Here is an 18,931-nt window from a genome sequence, read left to right on the forward strand (position 1 = left end):
TCTGTGCTTCCAGAATGTAGAAAAATGCTTTTATTCTACAGAAGAAAGGGTCTAAGAAGTGTTCCCGAGCTTCTGACGTGCAGCAAGCCGTAACACCTCCTTACTCCCCCTCCCATATCTGTCTGTGCTGGGAACTCAGCTTCCAGATGTCAATCAAGCAGGAAGGGGGAGAGAGGAGACATTCCAGCTTGCAGCTATTCAGGAGCTTGAGAAAGCCTCTTTGACTCCTTGTACCAAAGAATAAAAGCATTTCTCTATATCCTGGAAGCACAGACAGATATATGAAAGGCACCATGGGGGGGAGATTTAGGTTAGGTTCACACTGCGTTTTCAGCATCCGTTTAACGCATCCGTTTTTTGCAAAAACGCATGAAAAACGGATTGCAAAAAATGGATTCATTTGTGTGCATCCGTTTTTCCATTGACTTCCATTATAAAAAAAACGAATCCGTTTTTTTTGGCGGACCCAAAACGGACCAAAAAACGTTGCTGACCCTATTTTTCTGGACGTTAAAAAAACCGGATCCGTTAAACGGATGCTGAAAACGCAGTGTGAACCTAGCCTTAGCAAACATGGTGTAAAGTAGAATTGGCTCAGTTGCCCCTAGCAACCAATCAGATTCCACCTTTCATTTTCCAAAGAGTCTGTGAGGACTGAAAAGTGGAATCTGATTGCTAGGGGCAACTGAGCCAGTTTCACTTTAGACCAGTTTGATAAATCTCCCTCATGCGTCCAGGCACCTAACAGAGTAAACAACAGCTGACAGATTCCCTTTAAGTACTAAAACATAGTAAAATTATAAAAATTGGGCATCTTTATAGTCATACTAAAGAATAAGGATAACAAAAATGTGTTGGGTTATTAAGGGGTTAAGATATTCCCTATTTCAGTCCTAAAATGCACTTCAGCAGATGTTTATAAAGCGGCAATCCCCTCCCTGTATGGCTAATGGCAGCTTTCTGTCAGACTGGGGCACATTCACAGACTCGTATGAAGAGTCCGCTGTACACGGGGTCCTGTCCCGCCAGTACTACTACCATCAGGGCTGAGCCCCACTCTGCCATGTCTGTGAGTGAGTGAGTGAGTGAGTAAGGGAGGGAGTGAGTGAGCCGGCACTCCAGCACACCCCTGTAGTCAGCAGCAGCAGCAGCAGCGCTCAGTCCCCTCCAGCTCATCCAGTCCGGCTCTTCCAGAGCACAGCCTGCAGCTGGCAGGATTGGGAGGAAGGCCTTTCGCATGCACTCAGGTTGAAGAGCCTCTAATGGCAGGGACATTGGCTTCCTCCGGAGGCAGGGCTGCGCTCGTCCTTTGTTCTGACCAGGTGCAGCAATAACAAATCCGGGCCAGGCGCGACCCGAAAGACGGCGACCAGGCCGAGACTAATGGTGAGCAGCCCCTGCGGCCGGAACGTCTCCTATCTGGGGGCAGCTGAGGCTCTTTGTCCGGGCAGAGCTTAGACGGACTGCTCCAAGCCAGGAGCCCGCCGGGCCGCGGAGGAAGCGCTCAGGCCAGTCCCGATGCTTGGTAGGATTATCACCCTGTGAATATTCCTCGCTACCGTCTTGTAATGAATTGTTTATAGCCCTGTCACTTGCCCCCACCCTCTCCCGGGCATTCTCCTCCCACTCACACCTCGCTTTTCTATGGCATGGCTCCCCTCCTCCCTGATTTCTCCCATCCCCGTCTATTGATTTCCCTGCATGTGACTGGGGCAGGCGGGAGGCTACATGACACCCTCCTGGCAGGGCACATGTGTGTGGAGGGGGACATGTATGATGGGGGAGGCTGTCATGTCTGCCAGTCATGAGTGTTTTAGGAATGGTTGCTATGGGGACTTCATGTCTTTCTGCTTCGAGTGTCTGTCATGGCCCTCCATGTTGTACATGATGGAGAGGCACCTGCTCTTACACTGGCCGGTTTAGTTGCAGCTTTGAAGCCAAAACCAGGTGTGGATTATAATAAATTAATCTAAAGAACGAATATAACTTACACTCCAGGTGTGGAGTTGATGGCGATTTAAGATGCGCCAGTAATGGCATATGGCTGCCGCATCCATTAGTCATTGCAGCCAGCACCTGGGGTTGCTGCTTTAAGGGTGCGTTCACACATTCAGGATCTGCAGCAGATTTTAAGTTGCAGATTTGCTTTGAATCTAATCTGGGCCATCAGATCTGCTGCAGATCCTGTGTATGTGAACGCTCCCTAAAGGAGAGATCTGGGCAGGGATTTTTATTTATTTATTTATTTATTTTTAAAGCTGCTGGGGAGGGGGTGAGTGAAGACAACATGCACTTACCTCCCTGACTCCATCACTGTCCTCTGCTCTGGTCCCTGTCCGTTCCCTGGTCTAGAGAGGGGACTTGGGATGTGACATTCCAAGCCCACTCAGCCAGTCAGTGGCTGTAGCGGTGCCACATCTCTTACTGGCTGAGCGGGCCTGACACATCACTTCCCAGATCCACACTCAGACCTAGAAGCAGCCGGGGACCAGAGCGGAGGACAGTGATAAAGTCAGGGAGGTAAGTGCATGTTGTTTTCACTCACCCCCTTCCCGGAAGTTTTGAAAAAAAAATTCTCTGCCTGGAATTCTCCTTCAAAGTGGCAACCCTAGGTGCCATAGCCTTATTTTTTTCTAGTGGGAAAAAAGCCTAAGGCCTTATTCCCACATTCTGAGAAAGTTTGAATCCTCACAGTACTGTGCTAACACAGCCATGCGGCATGTTAACTGGGAATAAGGCCATCTTTCTACATTTGCATTTAAAGGACAACTCCTGCGCTAAGGAAAAAAAACAAAAAACAATCAGAAACATAGCTGTTATACTTATCATCCCGCCTGAGCTGTCACTGTTTGAATTTCCCACCGTCTGTGTACCTTCTGATTTCTAGTCTTGTTCTTCATTTCTTCTTTGCTTCCTGGTTTTAGCTTCCCATGATGCACTTTGGCTGCTGTGACAAGCCAGCCCCCTGCTGTGACACTGCAAGTGCCTGCCCCTCCATTCACTACAACTCCCATCATACACTAAACATGACCCCCTCTCTGTCTCTCTTCAGTCAGGCTGCTATATACACACACTGAAGCTGCACACACCTACTTTCACCTCACTGTAGTGTACATTCTGCAGGATGGCCGTCCCTAATTAGGTCAGGGCAGCAGGGGAGAGATAAGACGTCTGTGTAGCTGACATGCCGGGAGTGAGGAGAAAGATAAGCAAGTGACATGACTCACTCACTCACTGAGTCCACTCGGCAGCAGGAGGGAGTATGGGGGAGGGGGTCCTGTAGCTGGTTATGTGACGGGAGTCATTATTGAGTTGCAGAATGTCAGATGGCTTACAGTTGCTCAGCCAATGGGAGCTGAGCAAGCTGAGTCACCTGACCAGGCAGGGGAGGGGGAGTCTGGTGTAACAGGACCTAGACCAGCCCTCCTGCTGATGACACATCGTCACTAGAAGGAGCTGATAGAGGAGCCTGGTGACAACAATAATTAGGTATGAAGGAGTTTCTTACACTTCATGGGGGGTTTAGGGGGGTAAAGATAGGGAAGGAGGACAGACAAGTGATTGAAGTATATTACAGTGTTATATAACTTTGTAATGTGCTTTAATTAATGGAAAATAAGTTTTTCATGGGAGTTGTCCTTTAAGAACTGAGAAAGTGCATAAGAAAACGAAAACGTTACTTTGAAATCTTTAATCGTACAATCGGGTGAATTTTCGTTCCGTGTAAGCGTAGCATAAGCCACACACCTTTTGCAAGTCACACCCATTTGGGCGTGCCAAACTGCAGAATTTTAGTTTCAGTTGTTGTTGTTGTTGTGTTGTTTTTTTTTGTTTTTTTTTTCTTGCACTTAACCCCTTCGTGCTGCAGCTAGTTTGGGCCTTAATGACTAGGCTAATTTTTTAAAATCTGACCTTTCTCACTTTATGCTCTTATAGCTCAGTGATGCTTTAACGTATGCTAGCGATTCTTTTTTCGTCACATATGGCACTTTATGTTAGTGGCCAAATTTGGTCACTACTTTGTGTGTTTTTTGTGAAAAACATCAAAATATCATGAAAAATTAAAAAAATTTGCATTTTATGAATTTTGAAATTCTCTGCTTCTAAAAAAAGAATGTTGTAGCACATAAATTAGTTACTAAGTCACATTACCAATATGTCTTCTTTATTCTGGCATAATTTGGTAAACATATTTTACTTTTTTAGGGTGTTATGGGGCTTAGAAATTTATCAGCAAATTATCACATTTTCATGAAAGTTTCAAAACTGATTTTTTAGGGACCAGTTCTTTTTTTTAAATGAATTTAGAAGTCTGGTATCCTGAAAACCCCCATAAGTGACCCCATTTTGGAAACTAGACACCTTAAAGAATTAATCTAGGGGTATAATGAGCATTTTAACCCTACAGGGGCTGGAGGAAAGTATTCACCATTAGGCAGTAAAAAAATGGAAAATTAAAATTTTCCAATAATATACGTTTAGATTAAAGTTTCTCATTTTCAAAAGGAACATGAGAGAAAATGCACCCCAAAATTTGTAACGCAGGTTCTCTTGAGTACAATGGTACCCCATATGTGGGCGTAAACCACTGTATGGGCACACAGCCGGGCTCAGAAGGAAGGGAGCGCCAATTAGCTTTTCCAATGCAGATTTTGCTGAAGAAGTTTCTGAGCACCAGGTGCGTTTGCAGTGCCCCTGTAGTGTCAGCAGAGAGGAAACCCCCCATAAGTCACCCCATTTTGGAAAGTACACCCCTCAAAGAATTGATCTTGGTGTGTGGTGACCATTTTGACCCCACAGGTATTAGAGGAAAGTATTCAAAATTAGACAGTAAAAATGAAAAACTCGAATTTTTCCAATAATATGTTCGTTTAGTTTGAAATTTCTCAATTTCACGAGGGAGAGAAATGTCACCCCAATATATGTAACGCAGGTTCTCCTGAGTAAAACGGTACCCCATATGTGGGCATAAACCACTCTATGGGCACACAGCCGGGCTCAGAAGGGAAGGAGCGCCAATTAGCATTTTCAGTGCAGATTTTTCTGAAGGTTTCTGAGCGCCAGGTGCATTTGCAGAGCCCCTGTAGTGTCAGCAGAATAGATTCCCCCCAAAAGTCACCCCATTTTGGAAAGTGCACCTCTCAAAGAATTCATCTTGGGGTGTGGTGACCATTTTTACCCCACAGGTATTAGAGGAAAGTATTCAAAATTGGCCAGTAAATATGAAAAACTCGATTTTTATCCAATAATATGTTGGTTTAGTTTGAAATTTCTCAATTTGACGAGGAACAGGAGAGAAAACGTACCCCATAATCTGTAACGCAGGTTCTTCTGAGTAAAACGGTACCCCATATGTGGGCATAAACCACTGTATGGGCACACAGCAGGGCTCAGAAGGGAAGGAGTGCCAATTTACTGGAACAAAACAGCAGCTAGTAATGGTTATTAGAATAGCGCAGTTACTAAAATAAAATAAAAAAAATGAGATTACAGGTAATGTGGGGTGGTTACGGACAGTCTGGGGTGGTTATGGGCAACCTGAGGTAGTTACAGGTAATCTGGGGTGGTTACGGACAACATGGGGTGGTTACGGGCAACCTGCAGTGCTTACAGACAATCTGGGGTGGTTACGGGCAATGTGGGGTGGTTACGGATAAACTGAAGTGCTTATAGGTAATCTCGGGTGGGTACCTGTAATCTGACATGGTTACAGCAATCTGGAGGGGGTCAGAGGCAACGTGCGGTGGTCAGAGGCAACGTGCGGTGGTCAGAAGCAACCTGTGGTGGTCAGAGGCGACGTGGCGTGGTCAGAGGCGACGTGCGGTGGTCACGGGCAACCTGCTGTGGTTACAGGCAACGTGGGGTGGTTACAGGCAACGTGGGCTGGTTACGGGCCACGTGGGCTGGTTACGGGCAACCTGCAGTGCTTACAGACAATCTGGGGTGGTTACGGGCAACGTGGGGTGGTTACGGATAAACTGAAGTTCTTATAGGCAATCTGGGGTGGGTACCTGTAATCTGGCATGGGCACCCCAATCTGGAGGGGGTCATTGGCAATTTGTGGTGGTCAGAGGTGACGTGCGGTGGTCAGAGGCAACGTCACTTTTTATCCCTTGTCACCAATCATTCATGGTGACAGGGGATAAAAAGTGCCGGGATGCACGTGGCACAAGCGATCAGCGGTATATAGTATATACGGCTGATCGCTTGTACCGGGACCCCATAGGGGGGTCCCCGATCACTGCCCCATGCTCTCCGCTACCTCTGGTGGCGGAGAGCATGGGGTTTTCATTCATTTTAACTTTTCCATCGCTGTGAACAGACATTAGTCTGTTCACAGCGATGGCGGCGGCGGGGGGAGATGAAAGGCGGCGGCGGCATCGGTAATCCCCTTTACCGCCGGCATAACGTTAATAGCGGCGATCGTCGGTTGGGGGGGGGGCCGTCGGACCCCACACACTGCCCCAACACCTCAGCTACCTCCGCAGCTTTATTCTCTGCCATCGCCGTAAAAAGCTGATGGCAGCAGAATAAGGACCCTTAGTGACCGCCGTAAAAAGCCGCATCGGCGGTCACTAAGGGGTTAAGCTGGCATGCTTCTTCTAATAGATTGCATATATCTCTCTGATTTTAAAATAGGACAAATCTAACCTGCTGATAACTCCATTATTGTGAACAGGGCACTGAGGATAAAGGTAAGGCTATTACCTTCATCTTTGGCGTAGTCTCTGTGCACTTTAATCTAGCATGTAGTAAGGCCATTTGGAGCACTGGGGGCAGGGCTACCACCAACAAAGCACTGATCCGCAACTGGCTGTCCCGTTGCGTCTAATGATTGTCAACAGAGTGGGCTTGCCGAAGGCCTTAGCACTCCAAACGACTTTACGGATTACGTTGAATCTGATTTGATAGAAAACAAGGTATATAAACAAATACACAATAGTTTACTTTCAAAACACAAAAAGCATAATTTATAATCCAAGAATGTGATGAGAAACAGGATAACATTAGCCTAAGATTTTAGGATTGTTAACTGCTGACACAAACCCCCATCAAACTTTACTTCGGGTAGGCAGAAGTCCAAAGTAGTGTATAGGAAACAAACATGAAAGAAAAAATGCAAAGGGACAACGCTAAGGAAACAGAAAGCGGTGACCACACAGCCCACACCGGATTAAACTGCAAAGTGCATGGAAATGGTGCTGAGGAAGAAGGTAACAGACATACCTTCATCCTCAGCGCTCTGTGCTCAATAGGGTGATATCAGCAGGTTAGATTATTCTAACAATATCTTTTTATCCTTTTACACCAGTTGTGATTAGTGTAAAAGGGGTGCGAGTTCTAGTTGCACACAGAATTTAGCACGATATACACTAAAGAGCTAGCTTATTTTATCTAACATCTTTGCTAGCTCACAGCAACAGTATTGTGCGGCCCATGGGGCATCCTGCCGTGCCTCATTCCTTCAAAAAATGTGCCAATCACTGTGTAGAGTGAGCGTTTCCTACCCACATGATGTGTGACATTCAGGAAAGCAGTTGGAGAAGGTGAGTATGCCTTTTTTTTTCCCCCCAGCAACCCCAGCAACCCTGAAAAAAAAACCCTCTCTGCCCAGAACATCCCTTAAAGGGGAACTATTAGCAGGTTAGATGAATCTAACCTGCTGATAGACCCCTATAGCACTGAGGAGGAAGGTATGTGTCTTACCTTCCTCCTCTGCGCTGGTCCCGCGCTGTTAGTTGGGGTAAACTCTTTTCCGGAGAAGCATTAAAAGCACTGCTGTGTCATCCAGCCCACCCCTTCTAATGATGATCAGTGGAGGGGGCGGGCTGGATGTTGTGGCAGTGCTACGGATCAGAGTTCACCCCGACTAACAGCACTGGACTGGCTCCGAGGAGAAAGGTAAGACACATACCTTCCTCCTCAGTGTCCCTGGTGCTATAGGGTGCTATCAACAGGTTAGATTCAGTGCTGTCAGACTAGACCTTTTTCCATAAAAAGGCAACAAAGACTCCAAAATTGGTGCATGCCATTTTTTTTTCTTTAAAAGATGTTAGCAGAGAGTAAGTTGGGAAATACTAAACACCATAGCCATTTTGTGTGTGGATTTTCTTTTAGGGCATTTTGATGTTTTTCTGTGCCTTTGCTATTTTTTTCACTCAGCTGCAGTTTTGCAAAATTACTTAGAGCAACTGGCAGTTTTTTTTTGTGGCACTTTTTAAGCTAAAAAAAAAAAAAAAACAATACAGTTTTTGCAGCACAAATTAAAATTAGTGTTTAATTCCTAAAGTGTAAACTTGCTTTGCTTCACTGTGCCGTGGCTGCAATGCCAGCGTCAGACTTCTTCCCCAACCAACTATTTTAATGCTAATATCCATTAGACTAGACATAAGGGGACGTTCAATGTCGCTAGTGCTGCATGCAGCAACACTGTTTATATGTTGCTGTGCCAGGACCAGGGCTTGAACAGCCCTGCAGATCACAGCCATTGGTGGTGACAGAGGAACCTTGTCTTTTCTTACTGCTACCTATCAATGTAAAAAAAAGTTAACAAAATACATAAATTTACTTTTAAGTTATTTATTAAAGAAATGTAAAAAAAAATAAAAAAAACTATTGCCCGGAATACCCCTTCACACATACAGGATCCGTAGCAGAATTAATGGCCCAGATTTGATTTAAATCTGCACCATCAGATCTGCTGCAAATCCTGTATGTGTGAACGAACCCTTAAAGCAAACATTAATTTGTATGTAGAAATATAGAATCGTCTGGAAACCTGGTATGAGTGTAACTTGGCTGCTAGACATCAGGCGCGCCCCGAAGGGGTTGGGCGTGGTGCATGGGCAATGGTAATGTAAAGGTTAGTGTTATTATCATGCCGATAGTGGAAATTGTAAATGTAATGTAAATTAAGAAAAAGTTAGTGTTTTTTTTTTTTTTTTTTAACCCCTTAAATGGCCTTAAGGACAGAGACAAATTTTATGAATATGACCTGCGTCACTTTATTCATTAATAACTTCGGGATGCTTTTACTTATTATGAGATTGTTTTCTCGTGACATATTGTACTTTACATTTCTGGTAAATTGGAGTCGATACTTATAACGAATCTTTATGAAAAAAAACAAAATAACGTGAAAAATTGTGAAAAAATGCATTTTTCCAACTTTAAAACTTTTCTGCTTATACAGAAAATGGTTATGCTACATCAATTATATATTAAATAGCATTAGCAATATGTCTACTTTATGATGGCAGCATTTATTAACCCCTTAGTGACCGCCGATACGGCTTTTTACGGTGGTCACTAAGGGTCCTTATTCTGCTGCCATCAGCTTTTTACGCGATGGCAGAGAATAAGGCTGCGGGGCCGGGACGGCCCCCACCCCATCCCCCCAGCTACCGGAGGTAGCTGAGGGGTTGGGGCAGTGTGTGGGGTATGTCCCCCCCCCCCCCCCCCCTTACCGACGATCGCCGCTATTAACGCTATTTTCATCTCCCAGAGGGAGATAAAATAAGTGTCTCCTCAGACCCCAGATCAGCCCCCCCTAGTAGGGAATCACTAACCCCCCTCCCCCGCCGGCCATCATTTCCAAGATGGCCGCCGCCATCCCTGCGAACAAACGATGTTTGTTCGCAGGGATGGAAAAGTTTAAATGAATGAAAGCCCCGTGCTCTCCGCCACCGGAGGTAGCGGAGAGCATGGGGCAGTCATTGGGGACCCCCCTGTGGGGTCCCAGTACAAGCGATCAGCCGTATATACTATATACCGCTGATCGCTTATACCATGTGCCGCCCGCACTTTTTATCCCCTGTCACCATGAATGATTGGTGACAGGGGATAAAAAGTGATGTCCCCCCCCCCCCTTCCCCGTATACTCACCTGATCCTGGAGCTACGTCCTCCTCGACGTCCTGGCTGGTTATGAAGTGCGCATGCGCTTCACAACCAGCCAACTCTGGAAAATTTAAAGTGACAGAGACCAATTTGGTCTCTGTCACTGAACTATGATTACTGAGATAGAAAATATCACAGTAATACAGTGAAAATGAATGTATAAAGTACAAAAAGTGACAAACATACAAAAAATAAAACACACACACTTTTTATTATAGTAATAATTGCAGTTTAATCCCAAATTACCCCTACCCCCCCCCCAGATTGCCCGTAACCGCCCCAAATTACATTTACCAACCCCAGATTACCTATAAGCACTTCAGTTTAGCAGTAACAATCCCAGATTGTCTGTAACCCTTCCAGGTTGCACATAACCCCCCAGGTTTCCTGTAATCACGCCAGATTACATGTAACCCCCCAGATTGCACGTTGCCTCTGACCACCACACGGCGCTTCTGACCACCCCAAATTGCCAATGACCCCCTCCAGATTGCGGTGCCCATGCCAGACTACAGGTATCCACCCCAGATTGCCTATAAGAACTTCAGTTTATCCGTAACCACCCCACGTTGCCTGTATCCACCCCAGATTGTCTGTAAACACTGCAGGTTGCCCGTAACCACCCCACGTTGCCCGTAACCACCCCAGATTGTCTGTAAGCACAGCAGGTTGCCCGTGACCAGCCCATGTTGTCCGTAACCACCCCAGATTACCTGTAACCACCTCAGGTTGCCCGTAACCACCCCAGGTTGCCCGTAACCACCCCACATTACCTGTAATCTCATTTTTTTTATTTTATTTTAGTAACTGCGCTATTCTAATAACCATTACTAGCTGCGGTTTTGCTCCAGTAAATTGGCACTCCTTCCCTTCTGAGCCCTGCTGTGTGCCCATACAGTGGTTTATGCCCACATATGGGGTACCGTTTTACTCAGGAGAACCTGACTTACAGATTTTGGGGTACGTTTACTCTCCTGTTCCTCGTGAAATTGAGAAATTTCAAACTAAACCAACATATTGGAAAAATTCGAGTTTTTCATTTTTACTGGCCAATTTTGAATACTTTCCTCTAATACCTATGGGGTCAAAATGCTTACCACACCCCAAAATGAATTCTTTGAGGGGTGCACTTTCCAAAATGGGGTGACTTATGGCGAGATTTTACTCTGATGGCACTACAGGGGCACTGCAAACGCACCTGGCGCTCGGAAACTTCTGCAGCAAAATCTGCATTGAAAAAGCTAATTGGCGCTCCTTCCCTTCTGAGCCCTCCTGTGTGCCCATACAGTGGTTTACGCCCACATATGGGGTACCATTGTACTCAGGAGAACCTGCGTTACAAATTTTGGGGTACTTTTTTTCTCTTGTTCCTCGTGAAATTGAGAAATTTCAAACTAAACGAACATATTATTGGAAGAATTCGAGTTTTTCATTTTTACTGTCTTCTTTTGAATACTTTCCTGTAATACCTGTGGGGTCAAAATGCTCACCTCACACCAAGATGAATTCTTTGAGGGGTGCACTTTCCAAAATGGGGTGACTTATGGGGGTTTTTCTCTCTGCTGACACTACAGGGGCACTGCAAACGCACCTGGCGCTCAGAAACTTCTTCAGCAAAATCTGCATTGGAAAAGCTAATTGGCGCTCCCTTCCTTCTGAGCCCTGCTGTGTGCCCATACAGTGGTTTACGCCCACATATGGGGTACCGTTGTACTCAAGAGAATCTGCGTTACAAATCTTGGGGTGCTTTTTCTCTCATTTTCCTTTTGAAAATGAGAAACTTTAATCTAAACATATATATTATTGTAAAATTTTAATTTTCCATTTTTTTTACTGCGTAATTGTGAATACTTTCCTCCAGCCCATGTAGGGTTAAAATGCCCCTTATACCCCTAGATTAATTCTTCAAGGTGTGTAGTTTTCAAAATGGGGTCACTTATGGGGGTTTTCAGGATACCAGACTTCTAAATCCATTTAAAAAAAGAACTGGTCCCTAAAAAAATCAGTTTTGGAAACTTTCATGAAAATGTGATAATTTGCTGATGAATTTCTAAGCCCCATAACACCCTAAAAAAGTAAAATAAGTTTTACCAAATTATGCCAGAATAAAGAAGACATATTGGTAATGTGACTTAGTAACTAATTTATGTGCTACGACTTTTTTTTTTAGCAGAGAATTTTACAGTTCATAAAATGCTAATTTTTTTAATTTTTCATGATATTTTGATGTTTTTCACAAAAAACACACAAAGTAGTGACCAAATTTTGCCACTAACATTAAGTGCCATATGTGACGAAAAAAGAATCGCTAGCATACGTTAAAGCATCACTGAGCTATAAGAGCATAAAGTGACAGGTCAGATTTTGAAAAATTAGCCTAGTCATTAAGGCCAAAACTAGCTGCAGCACGAAGGGGTTAAACTCACAGCCTGAAGTAAAGTGTTGTCAGCATAAATATTCCGCTATTGTGTTGACCTATAATCTGATAGCAGAAAAATAAATTAACATCGAAGTAAGTCTGTAAGCGGACTGCTATTGGTATAAGGCAGGGGTGGGGAACCTTTTCCATGTCGAGGGCCGGTCGGGCATTAATAAAATCATTCGAGGGCCGCATACAGTGCGCGGCAGTTAGTAGCGGGGGTTTGCAGCACCCAGGACAAGGCATAGTATTGTTCCCCTAGTGCCCCTGCTATTGTAGTTAACCCCCAGTGATGCCCCTTGTAGTCTAGTTAACCCCCAAGTCATGTCCCTGGTAGCCTAGTTAACCCCCATCAGGCATGTCCCTGGTAGCCTAGTTATTCCCCCCCCATCAGTCATGTCCCTGGTAGCCTAGTTATTCCCCCCCCATCAGGCATGTCCCTGGTAGCCTAGTTATTCCCCATCAGGCATGTCCCTGGTAGCCTAGTTAACCCCCATCAGGCATGTCCCTGGTTGCCTAGTTGTCCCCCCCCCCCATCAGTTATGTCCCTGGTAGCCTTGTTATTCCCCCCCCCCCATCAGTCATGTCCCTGGTAGCCTAGTTGTCCCCCCCCATCAGTTATGTCCCTGGTAGCCTAGTTATTCTCCCCCCCCCCCCCCCCATCAGTCATGTCCCTGGTAGCCTAGTTGTCCCCCCCCCCCCCCCATCAGTCATGTCCCTGGTAGCCTAGTTGTCCCCCCCCCCCATCAGTTATGTCCCTGGTAGCCTAGTTATTCCCCCCCCCCCCCATCAGTCATGTCCCTGGTAGCCTAGTTGTCCCCCCCCCCCCCATCAGTCATGTCCCTGGTAGCCTAGTTGTCCCCCCCCATCAGTCATGTCCCTGGTAGCCTAGTTGTCCCCCCCCCCCCATCAATCATGTCCCTCGGATCCTAGTTGACCCCCAAATAAAAAAATAAGCATCCCACTCACCTTACCTCCGCTCCCACGCAGTCCAGGTCCTCTTCTCTCCCAGGTCCTCTGTGCCGGTCTTCTCCTGCAGGCGGTGCGCGATGAAATGACGTCATCGCGCCCGGCCCGCAAGAGACTAAAGACACGCGCCGCTCTGCTGGGGAAGAAGCCGGCACAGACAGCATCCTCCGGTGTCCGCCAGCTGTCACAGACACCGGAGGATGCGGTGTATGCCGGCTTCTTCCCCAGCAGAGCGGCGAGCATCACAGGGGAGCTGCGGGCCGCGGGCCGCATCGGGAGGTCTCAGGGGCCGGATGCGGCCCGCGGGCCGGAGGTTCCCCACCCCTGGTATAAGGCAAGGAGATTATTTAAGATTTAAATGGAAAAGAAGGGAAGAGAGAAAACAGAAGATGTGACAGAAAACCAAGGGAGAAGGGGAAGGGGGGGAGAGGGTGGCAACAGACACTGGATATGGGGGGGGGGGGAGGATGTCCAGGAAGGAGGCGTCTATAATTGTTGTTCTAACCATAAGTCAGAGGCTAAAGGTGAGGTCAAAATCTAGGGGGTGGCTAGCCAGGAGCCCAGATTAGGACCATCGCGAAACGTCAGCCAGGTCCTCCAAATGCGATTGAACTGAGCATTACGATTGGCGTCCTCTGCCACCATCTCCTCCATTCGCATGAGATAATTGACCTCGGTTACCCATTCTGCACAAGAAGGAGCTGTGGAGGACCTCCAATGACGGGGAAGCACCACTCTAGCGGCAGTCAGAAAGTGCCTGAGAAGGCCCTTTTTAGCTGAGGAGATGGAGCCGGGGATTATGGAGAGGAGGCCAATCTGAGGGGTAGTCTGTATCGAGTTAACTGTCAGTGTTGTATAGAGTGAAGATTTTGGGCCAGTATCCATTTCGTGATAGGCAGCTCCACCAAATGTGTAGCATAGTCCCGGGTGCAGAGGAGCATCGCCAGCACAGGTCAGACACAGAGGGGAAAATAGAGTGCAGGAAAGTTGGATAGCGGTACCACCGTGTCAAGATTTTGTAATTTTTTTTTTTTCCTGAGCATGACATGCTATCGGTAGTTTGTGCGTAAATAAGAAACATTTGTCCCAGTCAGTAGCACATATTTGGATCCAGAGTTCCCTTTCCCATGCCTGCATATAGCATAAGGAAGTAGACCGTGTGAGGGAGCTGAGGATAATGTATACGTCTGAGAGGAGTCTCTGCGGAGAGCCCATCTGCGTTATCAACGTTTCAAAATCAGTGAGGTTCAGATGTAGAGCCTGTGGTTGTGAAAAAGAATTCAGGAAAGACCGCAGCTGGAGATACCCTATCCAAGAAATGTGACTGTCTTGGTGAAGATTTTTAAGTTGTGCGAATGTAGGTATGGTGGACTGGCCTGCTGTGGTGTGTGTCAGTCTCGAGAAGGAGTCTCTGTCCCATGCTAGGAACCTAATCTGTCGGAATGCTGGGATGAAGTCAGGGTTGCCAAACAGAGGTGTCAGCGGTCCCGGGTTGTTAGAAATGTTACATGAGGAGATCGTCCTATTCCACACAGTAAGAAACTGCCGGGTCAGAAAAGGAAGAGCCTGGTAACCCATGTAATGTCGTTTATCAATCCATGGGAGGGAGCTTTAAGCCCAAGGGGATAAATGTTACTCTATCATGACCCATTGCTTAAGGTCACGAGACCTATGCCAATCCACCACTCGCATGAGAATAGATGCTTTATGATAGGCTTTAAAATCTGGGAGACACGCTCCTCCAGTCTGTTTAGATTGGCAAAGGGTTTTAAACCTCACACGGGGTCTCGTAGAGCCCCAAATGAATTTGCTCAGTGCTTTGTTCAGTTGTGTGAAGAATACATTAGGAACTTGGATAGGCAGCGCTTGAAATATGTATAGAAAACGTGGCAAAATATCCATCTTGACCACGTTTATACGCCCGAACCATGAGAGCAATTTGAGATTATATTCTTGGAGGGATGCTTTCGTTTTGTGGAGGAGAGGTTCATAGTTTAGTTTAAACAGGGAGGAGAGATTGGTAGGAATGTAAGTACCCAGATATTTAATAGCAGTGGATTCCCATTTAAAGGAGAAATTGGATTTCAGAGTCTGCAATGTGGAGGGAGGGAGTGATATATTGAGCGCCTCAGTTTTAGTGTAATTTACTTTGAAGTTGCTCACTTTACCAAATTGATCCATTTCTGAGATGAGGGATGGGAAAGATATATGGGGGTTGGTGACATATAATTAAAGATTGTCTGCATATAACGCTAGCTTATGATGGTCTGGGCCCAGGGTAATACCGTGAATGTCTGTATTTTCGCGTATGGCGACAGCTAAGTGCTCCATGACTATGGTATAAAGGAGAGGTGACAGGGGACATCCCTGTCGGGTGCCATTATGAATAGGGAAGGGGGCAGACAAGATCCCGCTTGCCCTAACTTTCGCCGAGGGGTTGCAATATAACTCCATGATCCGCGATAACATAAGGGGGCCCATTCCAATTTGACTGAGAGAGTGTTCCATAAAGGACCAGTGCACTCTGTCAAATGCCTTTTCGGCATCGACAGAGACCAGGCACATAGGTACCCGTCTCTTTTGGGCAAGTGAGTTAAGGAGTAGTGTTTTATTCGTATTATCTCTCGCCTCTCTAGCTTTAATAAAACCTACTTGATCTTTGGAAATAATAGAAGGGAGAAGAGAAAGGAAATTTGCAATAAGCTTGGAATACAGTTTGATATCGATATTAATTCGGGAAATAGGGCGAAAGTTAGGGCAAACATTTGGCTCCTTCCCAGGTTTTGGCAACACCGTAATGTGGGCCTCCATAGCCTGTGTTGGGAATGGAGAGTTTACTGTGACAGCATTAAACACTTTCGTGAGGAATGGGGTGAGAATTGGGGCAAGGATTTTATAAAAGCGGGTAGTATAGCCATCCGGGCCAGGGCTCTTACCTGTAGGGAGGCATTTAATGGCCTCTGAAATCTCAACTTCAGAAAAGTCCGCTTCCAGCGAATCCATCGCCTCCTCAGAGAGAGCGGGCAGGGGGGGGGGTATCAGAGATATATTCACTTATGGCATTGTGAAGGGTTGTTGGCTGGGCGTCATGGAAGTGACCTCGGATATCGTATAAATCCTTGTAATAGTCTCGAAATGCGTCGCTAATAAGCTTTGGGTCATGAATAGGAGGTCTCTGTGGGGTATTGAGCTTGGGAATATAGACTGTATTATTGCGAGGGTGGAGCAGCTTCGCCATTGCCCTACCATACTTGTCTGCATTCTCATAGGAGTACCGTTTCATCCTATCTCTAAACCTAGTGTACGTCTGGCTTAATAGGGTCTTTAATTTGTATCTCGCTGTCGTCAAGTCAGCCAATATTTGGGTAGCTAGAGAAGACTTGTGAGCCATCTCTAGATCGTGTATCTGTGTCAGCAGGTGAGATATTGTCGCTGCACGGTCTTTTTTCAATCGGGCGCCATGTTTTATTAGTGTGCCACCGATCACACACTTTAAGGCTTCCCATTGGTAGGGGAGGGCAGTGTCGTCGTGTGCATGGTTGGTAATGAAATCTGTTATGGTATTCTGCACGTCGGAGAGGCACGGCATCTCTTAGGAGATTCTCATTTAGCCTCCATGACTGAAAAGTGGAGGCTGAGCCAGGAATCTCCAGCGTGCAGAACACAGGTGCGTGATCTGAGAGTGTAGTCACAGTCATTGGGGTGTAGGATTCTCCATATATCCACCAGCTGAAGGGAATGAAGAGTTGATGTCAGCCGGTGCATATGGGATACCGGCTGTTGCCCGCCCCCTGAGGAGGAGTCTAATGCTGGATCAAAGACTAAGTTAAAATCTCCGCCAACAATCAAAAGGCCCTCCGCAAAGCTATCCAGCAGACGCAGGTAGCGCTGACATGTTTTTACTTGGTCCTGATTAGGGAGATAAAGACACGCAAGCGTAAAAATCTTTGACTGGACAGATAATTTTAAGAACACACATCTCCCCTCTGTGTCGACCTGAGTGTCAAGGAGCTTATGACGTAGTGATCTGTGGATACCTATACTTGCTCCCCTAGATTTACATTCAGGGTTAGAGCTATGGTGCCACGTGGGGTAGTACCTATTGGAGAACTGAGGTATGTGATGTGTTTTAAAATGGGTCTCCTGCAAAAAGAGGAAATGGACCTTTTCTTTGTGCATGTTATAGCAGATTTGCAACCTTTTTTCAGGGGTGTTAATCCTCTAACGTTTAGGGAACACAGTTTAAGGGATGCCACCATCCTGGACAGGGAGGGGAAGGATAGGGAAGGAGAAGAGAGACTGGAGGAAAGATTAAAGACAGTACAAAAGTAAAAATAAAAGGGGGGGGGGGAGAGAGGGAAGGGAGGAATGGGATAAGAAAAGGAGCAGGTAAGAAGAGAAAAGCGTGCCTTTCGGCTGACCTCTCAGCAACTAAACTGGGAGGTAAAGAAGAGTAAAGGCCCTATTCCACGGAACGATCATCGTTCGTATTCGGCCGATATCGGCCGCTACGGACGATAATCGTCCGGTGGAATAGAGTGCAACGATCAGCCGACATCGTTCATGTCGGCTGATCGTTGCAGTCGCTTGTTTTTCAACATGTTGAAAAAACAAGCGACTGATATAGCAGCGATCTGCTGCCGTCGCTCCGTTGAATAGGAGCATCGGCAGCAGACGCTGCTATATCCTATGGGCTGCCCGGACGATCAGCGATCACCCGGGCAGCCCCCCCGCAGGTCCCCGCCGCCCCCTCCCGCACTCACCCGCTCGCTGCAGCGGCGGCAGCGAGCGGGGAACGAGGCGCAAACGAGCGCTGAGAACGCTCGTTTGCTCCTCTAAACGACCTGTGGAATAGGGGCATAACAGTAAGGACCACTATTAGAGCGGTCAAACCTTAGGTGGGAGAGTTGCCTAGTTAGGGCCAACGAACCCTCTCACCCAGCACCAGGTAGACTTATACAATAAGCGGTTTAACCAAAAAACCACAATAAGATTATAACATTGTTACTTATTGCCACTAATTGAGATCTGTCTGCATCTGAAGGTAAAGGTCACTTCTAACTGGCCCCGAATATAATGTAAGATGGTAATGGCAGTAACCTAACAAAGCCTAGGGTCAATGGCCTCAATAACCACCTCTCATTATGATATATGGCAAAGTAACAACATCGAACCTTCATAACCTGCCTGTAAGGTGGAGCACTTAACATTGGGCATTATACACTTAAAATGTACAAATATTTAGCCTCTGAGTGAACCAGCAACTGTCCTACGGCAAAAACCGTTCACTAGGGATGTAAAGGACAGGTGTCTCAAAGGGCCGAACTTATGCAAAACAGGAAACCAGAGACAGGACTGTCGTGAAAAAGTACTCATCACTTCAAGTCCGTTGGGCCATTTAATCCACCGCTGCCTCCTGCGGGTGTTCCCCGCCTTCTGGCGAGACACGATTTCTCCGATCTCTGCGACGAGGTTGGCGCTGTGGGATAGGAGGGGCGGCGTATGGCCAATCAGTGACCTGAGCGATTGGAATGTCCAGGGATTCGCAGAATGAGTCAACATCAGCCGGTGTCAATAGCGTATAAAGACGGCCATGTTTGCGCACTTGAAGTTGAAACGGGTGACCACATGAATAAACAATATT

The 18,931-nt window shown here is 46.5% G+C and overlaps 1 protein-coding gene across 4 annotated transcripts in view; it reads left to right on the top strand.

Moving 5' to 3' along the window:
* Positions 1 to 1,061: 1,061 nt before the first annotated feature.
* The window catches only part of MSANTD3 (Myb/SANT DNA binding domain containing 3), a 65,189-nt gene continuing 47,319 nt past the window's right edge, over positions 1,062 to 18,931 (top strand). Inside the window, exon 1 of one of the 4 annotated variants that reach the window (XM_069958178.1) lies at positions 1,062 to 1,386. In XM_069958178.1, the coding sequence (XP_069814279.1) occupies positions 1,384 to 1,386 (3 nt within the window). In that variant the 5' untranslated portion in view covers positions 1,062 to 1,383. Of the gene's footprint in view, positions 1,526 to 1,800; positions 1,948 to 18,931 lie in introns of those variants that run through there. The other 3 variants (XM_069958175.1, XM_069958176.1, XM_069958177.1) reach the window with 3 other exon arrangements.

The sequence above is a fragment of the Dendropsophus ebraccatus genome, chromosome 2, assembly GCF_027789765.1.
Source record: "Dendropsophus ebraccatus isolate aDenEbr1 chromosome 2, aDenEbr1.pat, whole genome shotgun sequence".
Taxonomy (NCBI): domain Eukaryota; kingdom Metazoa; phylum Chordata; class Amphibia; order Anura; family Hylidae; genus Dendropsophus; species Dendropsophus ebraccatus.